Consider the following 14,909-nt stretch of genomic DNA (forward strand, 5'->3'; position numbering starts at 1 on the left):
GCCATGGTTTAAGTAGCCTCAACTAGTTTAATTCAACAGCCTCAAAATGAAACAAAACATAAACAAAAACCTGTTCATCTTCTAACTAATACAAAGGAACACCCTATCTGAAGTGGAGGACCCAGTGTCCCACACATATACAAAATAACAGAACTTACTGGTCATAAATTGCAGCATCTGACCTCCACCTCAGGTAATGAGAAGCTCATCAGGTGCCAATCCTGATTACCAGTATATATATATATATATATATATATATATATATATATATATATATATACACAAGTTAACCCGTGCAGGATACTCATGCATTCGAGTCAAATCAAGCTACTTAAGGTCTTAAAAAGGTTCTTGTCATGCATTTGGGCCTAGCCCAGGCCTCCTCAGGGGAAGAGCGTTGCTTCCCGACGCAAGCGCCCTTTTTATTGTGTGTTCATGAGGTAAAATTACCTCACGAAAATGAGTTTGAGCCCTCAACTCGTAAATTTAGCCTTTACTACCCCCACACAGGGGGAAGGGGGGATGATGGAAGTTAACTGACTTCACTATTCTAATTTTTTTGTCAAATAATGTCAGTATACCAAATTTCAGGTCAATTGGATGAGCCCTTTCTGAGAAAATAGTTTTTCCACACACACACAAACACACACACACTAACACACTTTTATATATTAGATAATGCTAAGAATTTAGTAGGTCAGTGTATAACTCCGCCCAGCAGGTGGCGCTGCAGCTTGTTTTTTTTTTCCACACACAGACTAACACATGCCGCTAGGCTTATATATATTAACAAGTTAACACGTGCATGATATTCATGCATTCTAGTCAAATCAAGCTACTTAAGGTGTTAAAAAGGTTCTTGTCATGCATTTGGGGCTAGGCCAGGCCCCCTCAGGGGAAGAGCGTTACTTCCCGACGTAAGCGCCCTTTTTTAACGTGGTTTTGTCCACATGTCACCACCTCATCATTTTTCTCCATCACCTCATCCTTCATCTTTATCGCCACATCTATCCAGATGTCTATCCAGACACAGGGATCTCTCTCAGCGGTCCTGAGTATCACACGCCTCTCGCTCTGTCACCCCCGGCAACCACCAACCACTCCCCACTGTCACCCCCGGCAACCACCAACCACTCCCAACTGTCACTTCCCCTTCAAGAGATATATATATATTTTTAAAATCTTTATAAACACTTTTAACAATTAACAAATTAAATTAAAAGATTAAAAACATCTTCGTATACCAAATTTCAGCCCTTTCTGAGTTTTTTTCCCCACACACACTAAGAATTTGGTAGGTCAGTGTATAACTTCACCCAGCAGGTGGCGCTGCAGCAAATTTCAGCCCTTTCTGAGGTTTTTTTTCCCACACACACTAAGAATTTAGTAGGTCAGTGTATAACTTCGCCCAGCAGGTGGCGCTGCAGCTTGTTTTTTATTTTTTCAACACACAGACACACGCCACTAGGCTTTTATATAGTAGATATATATATATATATATATATATATATATATATATATATATATATGTATATATAAACAAACACTTGAGTATATGTCATAAAGAAATCATAATTAGCCTCATATAATATGATATAATATAATTGTTATATAGCTAAACCTCTGCTAGTTGCCACTGCTGTGTCTTTGTGTGCAAGTGTGTAATAATATACTTCCTATTAGAAATTAGAAGAAACCGAATAGTTCCTTTAACATATAATAGCACTAGCACTAACTTTTAAAACAAAGCAAGTTGCTTGTGTCATATCCAATGTATGCTATCCGTGGATTGATGCAGAGCTTATACACAATCAAAGGAAATATTCCTGCATGCATTATGATCGATCAGAAAACAGACTATACACAATATCTCTTCTGTATAGAATCTGCTCTGCTTTAATGCATATTAGGTTAAAACATTTATAGTACTTTTGAGGAACTTGTACATGTGCAAAAACAGTTGATGAATCACAAGATCAGTTTCCTGACAAGCCTGCGGTTGTACTTATTCTAGCCTTATGGTGCAATTTTCCAAGAAGCCTAAGGTAGTACATTATTTGTAATCAGCTAATTCTGCAGATTTTTACTTCTGCTTCTGTTCTCTGCAAACTTCTTACAAATTCTAGAATATATCCCTGAGCATATTAAAATGTGAAGCATTCTTAAAGGTACATTTCATATAAAATACATTATCACTTGCATAAGGTATGCAAAATAGGCAAGTTACAACTCAATGCTTGAAAGGTGCTATGGGCCTTAATTTGCACAGGTGCAGCTATATTTCCACCAAAGGTGCATTAGTTTTTCACAGCAAGATGATGGCATTTGCAGAGTAACAGAAGGGAGGAATTAGGCTGACTAAGGGCTTTTCTTGTTAAGTATGGTGTAGGCGTAATTAGAGGTGTTCTTGTCTTTGCTGAAGGGTACAGAGTTGTTTTAACTCCACAAAAGGAGTAAAATTTTTGCACCAGGCCTGAGCTGGTGGAGATCATGTCTCGTACTATACTTTGTATTTAGACACATTATGCACCTTCAGATAAGAAGGGCATCTTTAGACACACTGCCGAATGTAAAACAAAAGCTTCAAACACAAAAAAGTGACATATATATTAACAATAGTCCTGATATATTCTGAATCTCATGATTAAGTTAAGTCATAAATGAGAAAAGGTTAATGAAAGAGGTGGTTCTGATTTGGTAGAAGATTAGCCTTGATAGCCTTTGATATGATGTTTACATTATTGCACACTGGGCCTCTTGGGATTTTTCTCTCTCCCGCAAAATTTCCAGAGAGTAGTTGTGTGCTTGGTGGACCATATTAATGCAGCACTGCAATATAAATGTGCTTTGCAGTCCACATTAATTGTGCTTCATAAATTAGGTTAGCTGACATTTAGGCATTTCTTCATAGAACACATTCTAAGATAAGTAATTTCTCCTGACGGCATTGTTCTCCAAATACAATATTATATTGTGTAATCACTACAATTATATATTTTAGAGCATATTTTATATATTAATATATTTGTGTTTTTTTTTAACTATAGACATTAGATCCTGAGGAGAATGTACATCTGAAGGACAAAATAATAATCAGAAAGAATGATGCAATTAAATACGGAGAGGCATTGAAGACAGAATTTCTTGAATGGGTTCGAAAGGGACATGATGAAAAGGTAAATTATGTAGGCATCAAAAAATTAATATTTGGTTGGATCCAACTAAAGTCAGCTCATACTGACCTAACACTCAATATCATTTTCTTCATTTAATGTAGGCTATTATGCACTATAGAATGTCCTGTGGCTGTTTATAAACATTATGGGCCTGATTCATCTTGGGACGTAAGTTGTGTGTCGTATTTTGCGTGAAATTGCTCTGAAACACGGACCTTACACTGATGAACACAAATGACACTGCTGCCTATAACTTGAAGGCCAATACGGGGGGGGGGGGTAAGGGGTGGATGAACATAGCCCAGGTACAGTAAAGGTGTTCCCAAGCAGTTGCAGGCAATTCAAGTTCAGCCATATGCAGAAGTACGCTTGCTTTGAGATGTAAGTTTTGCACCTACTCCAGGGCAGATGTATCTGATGAATGACAGTGATGAGCAAACATGGCATTCACTCAGACAATCTAATGGGATTATTGACAATTCACCTGCACACCTGACACCACACATCTCAGCTTCCAACATTATAAGATCATGGCAGGTGAACACCAGTGTGCCATTTTGTTTACAAAAAAAAATAGAAAAAAACTGCTGACTGCTTACACAAATGAGGCAGGTGAAACTTTCACATGTGTGTTTAATAGCAACAAAAGTATTTTATTGTATTTCAGAAGCATGGCATACGTTAGCATGTGAGGACGTTTTAAATTATCTTACTGACCCTTTTTTAAAATTTTGTTCAATGTGAGACTTAAAGAATACACCTAATGAATTGACAATTTGCATTGGAGTATATTGTTTTATATGTTTAGATATAGTTGCATATATTGGCAATATTCCTTGTGCTGCTTTATCGGCGCTGCCTCTGGGTTCACAGACCTCTGAATAAAGAGCCATGGCATTGACCTGCTCTGTGATGTCCTCCCAAATGTGATGCTTCGCTGGGGTGGAAAGCTGCCAGTTGGTATGGTGCGGCCTCTCCACCACTAACTCCACCAGAATCTCCACCTCTCTGTATGCAAAATTGGGCTGCCTACACTTGATGGAGGATTTTCTTTGCCCAGCCATATCTTCCTCAGAATGGGATGTCTCCAAACCAATAAATAGCGTATAGCATACAATGAAAAAATACAGTCTGGATCACAAAATGGCAAGGAATAATCGTTTCCTCTCCAGCTTTACTTTCTTCATTTTTATGTTTCTCTATGTGTCTGAAATTTGTTGTGTGTGAATGCCCAGACTTTGGAACACCCCTATTTGCCTTGGTACGACCCACTATTGTGATTGGATATATAAACACTCCATTTGGGACAAGTGACAGAAAATCCACCATTTTGCATATGGAACAGAAGGGACTTTCTTACCTACGCCCACATATTGCCTGTGATCCTATCAGTGAGAAGAATGTTAAAAGTCTCACTTACTTTCAAACATGAGGGCAGCAAGCTTTACCAGAATTGAGCTGTGGAGGCCTTCCAAGTACCATGGACTGTTGCTTGGGTCCCTCAGCTTGTTACAAAAGCAGCAAGCAAAAGAATACTGCCTACGGGGCTGCAAAGTGGTAACTGTGGCCTGGGCCGGATTAAGGGAGGGGCACGTGCCCCGGGTCCCCCTCTCTCAGGGGGCCCCCCGAACCAGGTGTGGCTCTTTTTGCTGCCCCCAAATGTTGGTATACAGGGGGCAGCACAGAGTTTCATGTTTAAGTGCTCTGTCGGCACTATCAGTACAAGTAAGGTTTTGCTTTTTCTTTTTGTCTTCTGGGCTTCCGTAGCTGCTGTGTAGATGACAGTGTGATGAGGAGCAGAGAAAAGCTGCCCTGCCTTTCGGGCATAAGGTAAGTTAAGATCTGATGTGTGTGTGACTTTCTGTCTGTGTGTGAGTGTCTTTCTGTGTGTGTGTCTTTCTGTGTGTATGTCTTTGTGTGTGTCTGTCGATATGTCTGTGTTTCAGCCAGAGGAGGAGGTGATTATGAAAATGAAGGGGGTGCTTATGGATATGGGGAGATGATTGTGGAAAAGGAGGGGGGATTTATGAACATGGGGGTGATTTATGAACAATGAAGGGGTGATCTATGAACAAGGAGGGGGTGATTTATGAACAAGGAGGGGGTGATTTATGAACAAGGAGGGGGTGATTTATGGGCAAGGAGGGGTGATTTATGGACAAGATGGGGGTGATTTATGGACAAGGAGGGGGTCATTATACACATAGAGGGGGTTGCAGAGTGACAACCTAGGAAGGGAAACCAATGCTGATGAGAAGGGGGTTGAGGATGCTAAGTAGGTGGGGAATGAGGAGTGAGAGGGAAGATAGAGGATTAAGATGAAGAAGAGGATTGAGGAGTGGGATGTTGGGATATAAATGGAGAACAGAGAAGTACGATGTGCTCAGACCTAGGTTTTCTATTTATTGTGGATCCTCTCTCCATGCCCCAGGGAAGTAACATTTCTAAAAGTGGGCATTATGGGAAAAATTACAAAATTAAGGCCACTCATTCTGTTAGCTCTCCTCCACTGGACATACACTTACTTTATATGGAAATGCATAATGTAAAAATTTTAATATGTTTCCATGTTAGCTCTGTTGCCTTGCCACAAATCCAGGCCTGCTAGTGCTTAGCTGGACTAGGCTGTTAGGGATAACCAATATATACATACATATAGTAAGGTTATTTTGTTAATTATATGTGTCACTTGACATAAAGGGGGACGAGCTGTGACATTACAGGCTGCCAGAGAGGCCAACAGAAGACTCTGCCTATCCCAACACAGCTCGGATGTGTGAGGAAAGGGTTCTTAATGTAAAGTGGGTAGAAGGTGGGATATTAATTTATTTGTGGAGTGATTGTGAGGTATTTAATGTGTGCTTGAGTTTGGGGTGAAGGAGCGCTATTTATTAAATGTGAATATGAATTATAAAATGTTGGCAATGGTTTTGAGAAATGGGTTTATTTATTACATGTAAATGCTATTCATTTATTGCCAGGCTGTTTGGTGGGGAGGGAAATAAGTTTATTTATTAAATGTGTATGCTATTAATTTAATGTCGAGGGCTGCTTGGCGAAAATAGTTATTTAATATTATTAAAAGTGAATAGTATTAATTTTATTTAATTTCAAATTTGGGGCTGGTTGCAGGGCGGGAGGCCTAATTATTAAAGGTGTGCTATTGATTTATTACCAGGACTGTTTGGGGACTCCTAAACTTTATGTACCTGTTTTTTTTTCAAAATAGGGCCCCAACATCCCAGAATCTACACAAACAGCAACTGAGCTTAAGACACCAGCAGCTACAGCTGGTGAAAGTGAGAAGAGAAGGTAGGAGAGAGCAGGACCATCTTCAAACTGTCCTCAATATGGTAGGACAGTCCAGAATTTGGGTGACTGTCTTACTTAGTCAGGATTTGGTCTGAGTACAAGGACAGTTGGGAGGTATGTCCTACTTCACACTGTTATACTTGTGATGGCAGAGCTGTGTGCATCTAACAGCAGTGCACACAACATTGCCTGTTTATTTGTTTAAAATGAAGACCATATTAGACAATACGGAGCCCCCCTGTCTTAAGTGCCTTGGGCCCCCCAGAACCTTAATCCAGCTTTGCCTGTGGCATAGGTATGGCAGCAGGCGCACTAGAGTGCAATTACACTGCCGCTGGAGTGACCTGAGGAAAAGGCAACTGCAGCTCGTTGCGGACCTAAAGATTGAAATTGCAAGGCATAAGTTCAGAATTTACATTAAAAAATAAATAATTTTTAATAATTTTACTTATTTGAATAAACTGATTTGAATAATTTAGGGGAGGGCGTTTTTTTATACTGTCTTGAGTTACCGGTATTAGCGGTTTAACTGTAACACCTTACACCATTACAGAAGTCTCTGTACTTTGATGTATTTGCCCGTAAAGGCCTTCCTCGTGGAAATTGTAGTTCATTTTACGGCAGAGCTGTCACGATTTTTGGGAAATTCTTTTAGACAAGACCAGAGGTCAAAATGTTGTGCTGAGTGATCTGCATCACCACTGGGTCTCCTGGGAAAGCTACGTTTTTACTAGCAGCAGTTGCCTGAGAAACTGAAGTAGGAGACATCGTCGTGTAATGTACCACTTGATCTGTCAACTTGCTGACCAGGAGCTCATTGCATCTCCTGAGATCTGAGTCAGTTGGAAAGAAAGAGGAGACATAACTCTTAAACCTAGGATCAAGCATAGTGTATTGATCCGATTTTAAGTTATAGATAACTCTTGGATCCTGGCAAAATGAATAAAGTACTTGATCTACAAGTCCGACATACTTTGCAGAATTTCTTTGTTTCATCCCTTCCTTCAGTTTCTCAAGCTGCTTTTCCAAAAGTCTACTTAGTGGAAACACTTGACTAAAGCTAACAGTGTCTGAACATTTCACAGGTGGTTTCAACACCTTGCACAACACGGAAAGTATTCTCTACTGCGCTGGACTAAAGTACATTCCTCCTCAAATTCTATTGTTCTTGCAACTACTGCTATCTCCTGTTGCAGAATGCCGAAAATGACGCAAAATATCTCCTGCATGTCACTGTCATTTTTTAAAAAGCTCTGCACCACCAAGTTGATTGTGTGAGCAAAACAGGGAATGAGAATCCAAAACCAAAACCAAAGCCAAAACACGTGAGGGCGGTTTTGCCAAAACCAAAACCAAAACCAAAACACGGGGGTCAGTGAGCATCTCTAATGTCAACATGTTCATTGTCCATATTCCGACTACATCCTTATTCATCTACGAATATATTCCTCATGTGCGCTTGGCTTGGGTTTTCCACGCTGTCGGGGACAAAAGCCTCAGATTATAAATAGATCTGCCGTATGTCAGATTTCATTATGCGGTGGGACATCCTTCAGTAACGAAGTAGTTTAGAGACGTTCTACTGCTTTTATTTTTTTTGCTAAGCATGTTCCGGCGGATAATTTTGGGGATCAAGCTGCAAGACAAGAATTTTTTTTTAACATCGCCATTTGGATTAAAAGCTTGGATTGTACAGATGAAAAACATCACTTGGTAAGTGTGAATGTTTTCCTTTAATAAAATCTTGTGGGTTAAATGTGGGGTGTCTTTTATTTACATTTTGCATAGGTGCATTACAGGGCCCAGCAGGCCCCAACTGCCAGCTGTATAGCCGCAGGACCCCCTGGCATTGCTGATTTTGACTGTCGACAATTACAATGCCAGTATTTTATCAGTGTTGGCTAAATTGAAATACCGGCATTTACCATGTTGGAATTTTCATGTCGGCAGGATAATTCTCAGTAATTCTTCCATTGGAAATATGACTGCCACCGTTGTACACAGTTTCTTAGAACATATATAAACCTTCTCCTAATATTTCTCAAAAGAATAGAGGTTTCCCTGTATACTCATTCCCTTTGAAGATGGGCTCCATAACAGTCACATGAACAAGTATAATTTTAGTGGAGCCCTTCTCTATTGAGTACTGTTTTGGCAAATTTAAACTTGATTTGTTTTAAATTATGATCACCATGTAAAGCTATTTATTCAGAACTGAATTTAAAAACGTTGAAAAGAAGCACAGCTTTCATTAAAGTACATCTGCTTAACAATATTTTTTTCCCCAAGGTTTCCACAGTGCTGGAAATTCTTAAAACCTATGAACCATCTGATGAAGAAGACTGTTACAAATACTTTCCTCTGATTGTTGAAAAACTAGGAAAACTCAACAAATTGCCTGCTCTGTTTTTTCTGTAAGTAAATTGTTTTTTATTGAAAATCCTTCTAAAACAAAAAATTAAAATGTTCATATAACTTCTCACTGTATTAACTTATGACTATTTCAAACTTGTGAAGCACCTGTTAGATTTTTAGGACAGTGTCCTTATAATATTACATAAATTAAAAAAAAAAAAATCAATCTTTTGAGTTGTAACATCACTGACCCAGCCACTGGATATGAATTAAAAAATCCACACACTACATTGCTGTTGAACATATGTAAGCTTGTCAGTCAATCCTTATCTGAGAAGCACTTGTCTCCTCACGTGGTTGCCTGCAGCAGATGGGCGTAAGAGAACAAGGTCGGCATAATTATGATGTACATTCGTGGCCAAAAATATTTGCACCCTTGCACTTACAATTTTCTGTGAACATAAGTTGAAATTAACAACAGTTTTTGGACTCCACATTTCTTTTTCTGTTAATATTAGAACCTTTGTTGTTTATTCTGAATTTAATGCTTTCAAATGAAGTGAAATGGCATTGACAAAGTTATTGACACCTTAGATTTAATATATGGTAGCACAGTCTTTGGTCAAATAACTGCAATCAACTGCTTCCAAAAGCCAAAGCCTTTTCACCTTTCTACTAGCAGTTTGGCCCACTCTTCTTTTGGAAATTGCTCCAGCTCACCCAGATTGAAGGGTACCTTCTCCCAACTGCTGTTTATTTTAGATCTCTCCACAGGTGTTCTATGGGATTTAGATCTGGGGGTAAATGTATCAAAGTGCGAGTTTGCCAGCGTGTTTAAATCGCGGGTTTACCCGCGATTTTTTTTAAAAAAATGGAAATGTATCAAGCTGCGATTTTGACACTCATGTTCAAAATCGCTGGTCATCTCTGGCGATTTTGAGCGATGTAAACACTCCCGAGTTTAGCTAACTCTCCTGTGTTTGGCAAACTCTCCTGTGTTGTAACAGTGAGTTGTAAACACATCACTGTTACACTGACCTGTCATACAGCTGCCAGAGCTCTGGCAACTGTTAAAATGTTAAAGAACAGATAAAAGTTTTTTAAAAAAAAAAAAGCGTGGGGTCCCCCCGCTATTTATGCTTAATCCTAGTGCTGCCTGACTAGTGCTGGTCCCGTGAAAATCGGGGAAAAAATTTGCGTGATTTTCACTTTACCAGCACTAGGCAAACCAGCCAGGGTTGGCGGCACTATAGCAGTGGGACACACGGCAGGGGTCCCCCTGCCATAATGACTATCCAACCCTAGACTGTTCAGCGCTGGGCTGGATTCCCTAGGGAGTGGGGTCCGCTGACAAAAACGAGCGGGCCCCCCCCCTAGAAAGAACCAGCCCAGTGCTGATAGCACTAGGGCTCTTCCTACCACCCCTGGGCTGTGGGTAGTAGGGTAATACGGCGTAAAGTAGTAAAAAAAACAAACTGACACCAATTTTGTTTGTGGAACTACAAGTCCCAGCCAGCCAGGTTGCCAAAAACAGTGTGGCCATGCTGGTGCTTGTATAACTACAAGCACCAGCATACCCACGGCAGCCAGGGCATGTTGGCACTTGGAGAACCACAAGTGCCAACATGCCCTGACATCCCTGGCTTGCTGGGCCGCTACTTGCGTAACCTGTATTTACTGTATTACAGGTTATGCAAGTAGCGTAGCACATAGCAATGCGCTACGTTAATTGCGTAAGCGCTAGATACAGTATTATGTGATTTCCCCACTAGCGTGGGAAAATACCATAATACAGTAGTTAGCTCTTACCCAAACAGCGTAAGAGCATTGCGAAACGGACCTCCTACTAGGTAGGAGGTGTTTGCGGCGGCTCCTGTTTTTTTTTATTTTTTATCTTCAAGCAACACTAAAGAGTCGGGATGTACAAATATGTGCCCCTTCTGGGCGAAGAGTTCCTGTTGGCAAAGATTCCCTTATGGAGGTACAAATGGCTGGGACTGGGGCAAGCCGGCAAGATGGATTTACAAATAATAAGTGACATTGGAGCAAGAAAGAAGGCATCATTGGTAAGTATTTGGGTTTTATTATTTTAATAAATACTTGTGGTTTAAAAGAGGGTGGTTAGTGTCTTTATTGTGGGTTTTATTATTTTTAACAAATGTATGTGGTTTATAAGAGGGTGTTGTGGCTTTGTAAACTTTTTTCTTTGTGGAACTACAGGGCCCAGCAAGCCAGGGATGTCAGGGTATGTTCACACTTGTGGTTCTCCAAGTGCCAACATGCCCTGGCTGCCGTGGGTATGCTGGTGCTTGTAGTTATACAAGCACCAACATGGCCACACTGTTTTTGGCAACCTGGCTGGCTGGGACTTGTAGTTCCACAAACAAAATTGGTGTCAGTTTGTTTTTTTTACTACTTTACGCCGTATTACCCTACTACCCACAGCCCAGGGGTGGTAGGAAGAGCCCTAGTGCTATCAGCACTGGGCTGGTTCTTTCTAGGGGGGGGGGGGCGCTCGTTTTTTTCAGCGGACCCCACTCCCTAGGGAATCCAGCCCAGCGCTGAACAGTCTAGGGTTGGTTAGTCATTATGGCAGGGGGACCCCTGCTGCGCGTCTCCCTGCTATAGTGCCGCCAACCCTGGCTGGTTTGCCTAGTGCTGGTAAAGTGAAAATCGGGGGAACCCCACGCAAAATTTTTCCCCGATTTTCACGGGACCAGCACTAGTCAGGCAGCACTAGGGTTAAGCATAAATAGCGGGGGGACCTCACGCTTTTTTTTTTTTTTTTTCAACTTTTATCTGTTCTTTACCATTTTAACACTGCCAGGGCAGTATAACAGTGATGTGTTTGTACAACACGCTGCTATCAAGCAGCATGTTGTATCTGGCGTGTTTTGAAGCAAACTCTCCTGAGTTTGCTAACTCGCAGCTTCATACATTTGAGAGCTGTATAGCTGCAGTGGCAAACAGTCGGGAGTTTGATCACTGGCAATTTTGCAAACAGCGATTTTGACAGAAGCACAACTCTGGCGATTTTGCATGAAATCTCAGCTTCATACATCGGCGAGTTTCAACTCTCCTGAGAAAATCGCTGGAGTTGCAAACTCGCAGCTTGATACATTTACCCCCTGGACTGGTTGATGGAGACTTCATAACAGTTTAGCTTTTTATCTTGAACCATTTCTGGGTGTTTTTTTGAAGTGTGTTTGCAGTAATCTCTCAACAGCTGTGTGCCCCTGAGCTTCCTACCAATTAACCCCCTTTCATTATGTTGGCAACAGATACCTTGGGGTATATTTACTAAACTGCGGGTTTGAAAAAGTGGAGATGTTGCCTATAGCAACCAATAAAATTCTAGTTACCATTTACTTGCTACATTCTACAACATGACAGCTAGAATCTGGTTGCTACAGGCAACATCTCCACTTTTTCAAACCCATAGTTTAGTAAATATACCCCCTTGTGTTTGAACATTAGCTTGAATCTGTTTGGCAGTTGATCAGGGTGCTTTTTGTACCATTTGAATAATCCTCCTCCAATCTTCGATCAAGTCTCCACTTGCGGCCACATCAAGGAAGGTTTGCTACACTATCATAGGCCTTCAAATTCCTGATAATATTAAATGTAGTGGAAACGAGAATATCAAGATCTGTGGAGATTGCTTGAGATTGTACATGCTTGGCTGCAATCTTCTGTCTGACCTTATCAATTCTCTGGCTTTCTTTCTTTTCTTCATGTTCTTTGCAGTACACACAGTGGCACAGGAACAGGATAATGAGTCCTTTTCTCTATTCAAGCTCATTTAATGAGTGATGTTTAAATTGCAGGTACCTGCCACTACTCACCACTGGTGAGTTGTTTTCCAAATTAAAGGAGAAATCACCTACTTGAAGTCAGGGGCGGATCTAGACTTTATGTTTAGAGGGGGGGGGTGATTTTGCATAATCACGCCCCTCCTTTGCTCTGATTGGCTGGCCTGCGTTAACCCAGCCCTCCGCCCACGATTGGCCCCGCCCCTCCCATTGTGGTCGCCGGCTGGGACCACTCTGATTGGCTGGCCCACATTTAGCCCCGCCCCCTGCTCACGCTTAGCCCCGCCCCTCCCATATTAATTGGCGACTGGGACCTAGCTTTTTGCTGCTGGGGGGGCGAATGCCCCGATCGCCCCCCCCCCTGGATCCGCCACTGCTTGAAGTCAAATTATTTCTAAAAAGTGGCAATAATTTGTCCAGCCCATTTACTAATTTATGTGTGGAGTAAGCTAAGACTTAGTAAATGTTTCTGCTTTTTGCACTTTATTTCACTACAACCCAAAGAAATACATGTGGATACTAAGGGCTAGATTTACTAAGCGGCGGGTTTGAAAAAGTGGAGATGTTGCCTATAGCAACCAATCAGATTCTAGCTGTCATTTTGTAGAATGTACTAAACAAATGACAGAGAGAATCTGATTGGTTGCTATAGGCAACATCTCCACATTTTCAAACCCGCCGTTTAGTAAATCTAGCCCTCAATCGTTTTTTAATTTCAACATTTCCCTGGAAGCCATGGTTCATTATTAGAAAAAACTACAAGGGTAGCAATATTTTTGGTCATGACTGTAGCAAGCCTCAAACTATCTGTTAACACTGGACTATTCTGTAGCCATTTTAGAGCTCTGAGCAAGACCCCCAACCAGCCCCAACATTAAATTAATAACATTCACATTTAATAAACTGACTGATTTCTCCCCCAACCAGCCCCAAGATTAAATAAATAGCATTCCCATTTAATTAACATACATATTTCACCCTTCATCAGCCCCAAAATTAAATTAATAGCATTCCCATTTAGTAAACAGACATATCCCATACCATACTTACCATATCAGCCACAACATTATATTAGTTGCATTCCCATTTATTTAATAGGCTTATTTCATTCATCATCAGCCCCAGCATTATATTAGTAGCATTCCCATTTAATAAGCAGGCATATGATCCTCCACCAACCCCAATATTAAATTAATAGCATTCGCATTTAATAAACCAACAGATTTCACCCCTCACCAGACTCGGGATTAATAGCTTTCTCATTGAATGCAAAGGCCTGTTTCCCCCATCAGCCCCACAGTCAAATTAATGGCTACCAAATTTCCAACACATATAATAGTGATTATTATTGTCAATAAACTCTAAATAAAAGCTCCTCACCCTCACATACAAGGCCCTCGCCAACTCCACTACTCCCTACATCTCCAACCTCAACTCTATTCACACTTCATCCTGCTCACTGCGATCGGCCAATGATCGTTGCCTCTCTTTCCCACTGATTACCTCTTCTCACGCACGCATTCAATACTTCTCCCGTGCTGCCCCCCTCCATTGGAACGCTCTCCCTTGCTCCATCAGAACATCCCCCAATCTGTGCAGTTTAAAACCGGCATTTTCTTAAAAGCCCTTCAGTTATCCGCTTAATTACCCACCTTGTCGGCTACCTCTCCCTCTCATCCCTTCTTCCCCCTTCCTCTCTCGTTCCGTGTGACTCTATCTCTGTATCACCCTTGTGTTTTCAGTTTTGCTGTCCCTCCCTTTAGCTTGTAAGCTCCTTTGAGCAGGGCCCTCTCTCCTCTTGTTTTCACCACTTTTAACTTTGCTCTCCAGTTACTCAGCCCACTTCCTTCTTGGACCTTCTGCCTCATCTCTCGCTTTTCTCTGCACCTTTAAATGGCTCTTAACCTGTCTGCCACGCCCACCCTCTTGGGCACAGGTTTCGAGCTTGTGCTAAATATCTCTCACTCTTTCAGCCTTTCTCTTTAGCTGTGCTTTGAGCTTCCTGAGTTATAATGCTTATTGTTAACTGTACCGTGCTGTTTTACCTTGTACTGTCTTATTGTTTGTTCCTGTAAGGCGCTACGGACACTTTGTGGTGCTCTATAGATAAAAATGAATAATAATAATAATAATAATAATAATAATAATAAACACATCTCCTTCTTTTTGAATATAGAACTTATTTATTTTTTATAATTACTTATTATGTTTTTATTGCATTATTGTAGTATATATTTATGTATTCCAAAGAAAC

General features: G+C 40.9%; 1 protein-coding gene across 1 annotated transcript in view; it reads left to right on the forward strand.

The window, feature by feature from the left end:
• Window positions 1-14,909, forward strand: part of LOC142119689 (putative ATP-dependent RNA helicase DDX60) — a 388,335-nt gene that overhangs the window by 181,730 nt on the left and 191,696 nt on the right. Inside the window, exons 24-25 of the mRNA XM_075194180.1 lie at window positions 3,048-3,176; window positions 8,778-8,902. Of these exons, the coding sequence (XP_075050281.1) occupies window positions 3,048-3,176; window positions 8,778-8,902 (254 nt within the window). The remainder of the gene's footprint in view (window positions 1-3,047; window positions 3,177-8,777; window positions 8,903-14,909) is intronic.

Source organism: Mixophyes fleayi, chromosome 1 (assembly GCF_038048845.1).
Source record: "Mixophyes fleayi isolate aMixFle1 chromosome 1, aMixFle1.hap1, whole genome shotgun sequence".
NCBI classification, from domain to species: domain Eukaryota; kingdom Metazoa; phylum Chordata; class Amphibia; order Anura; family Limnodynastidae; genus Mixophyes; species Mixophyes fleayi.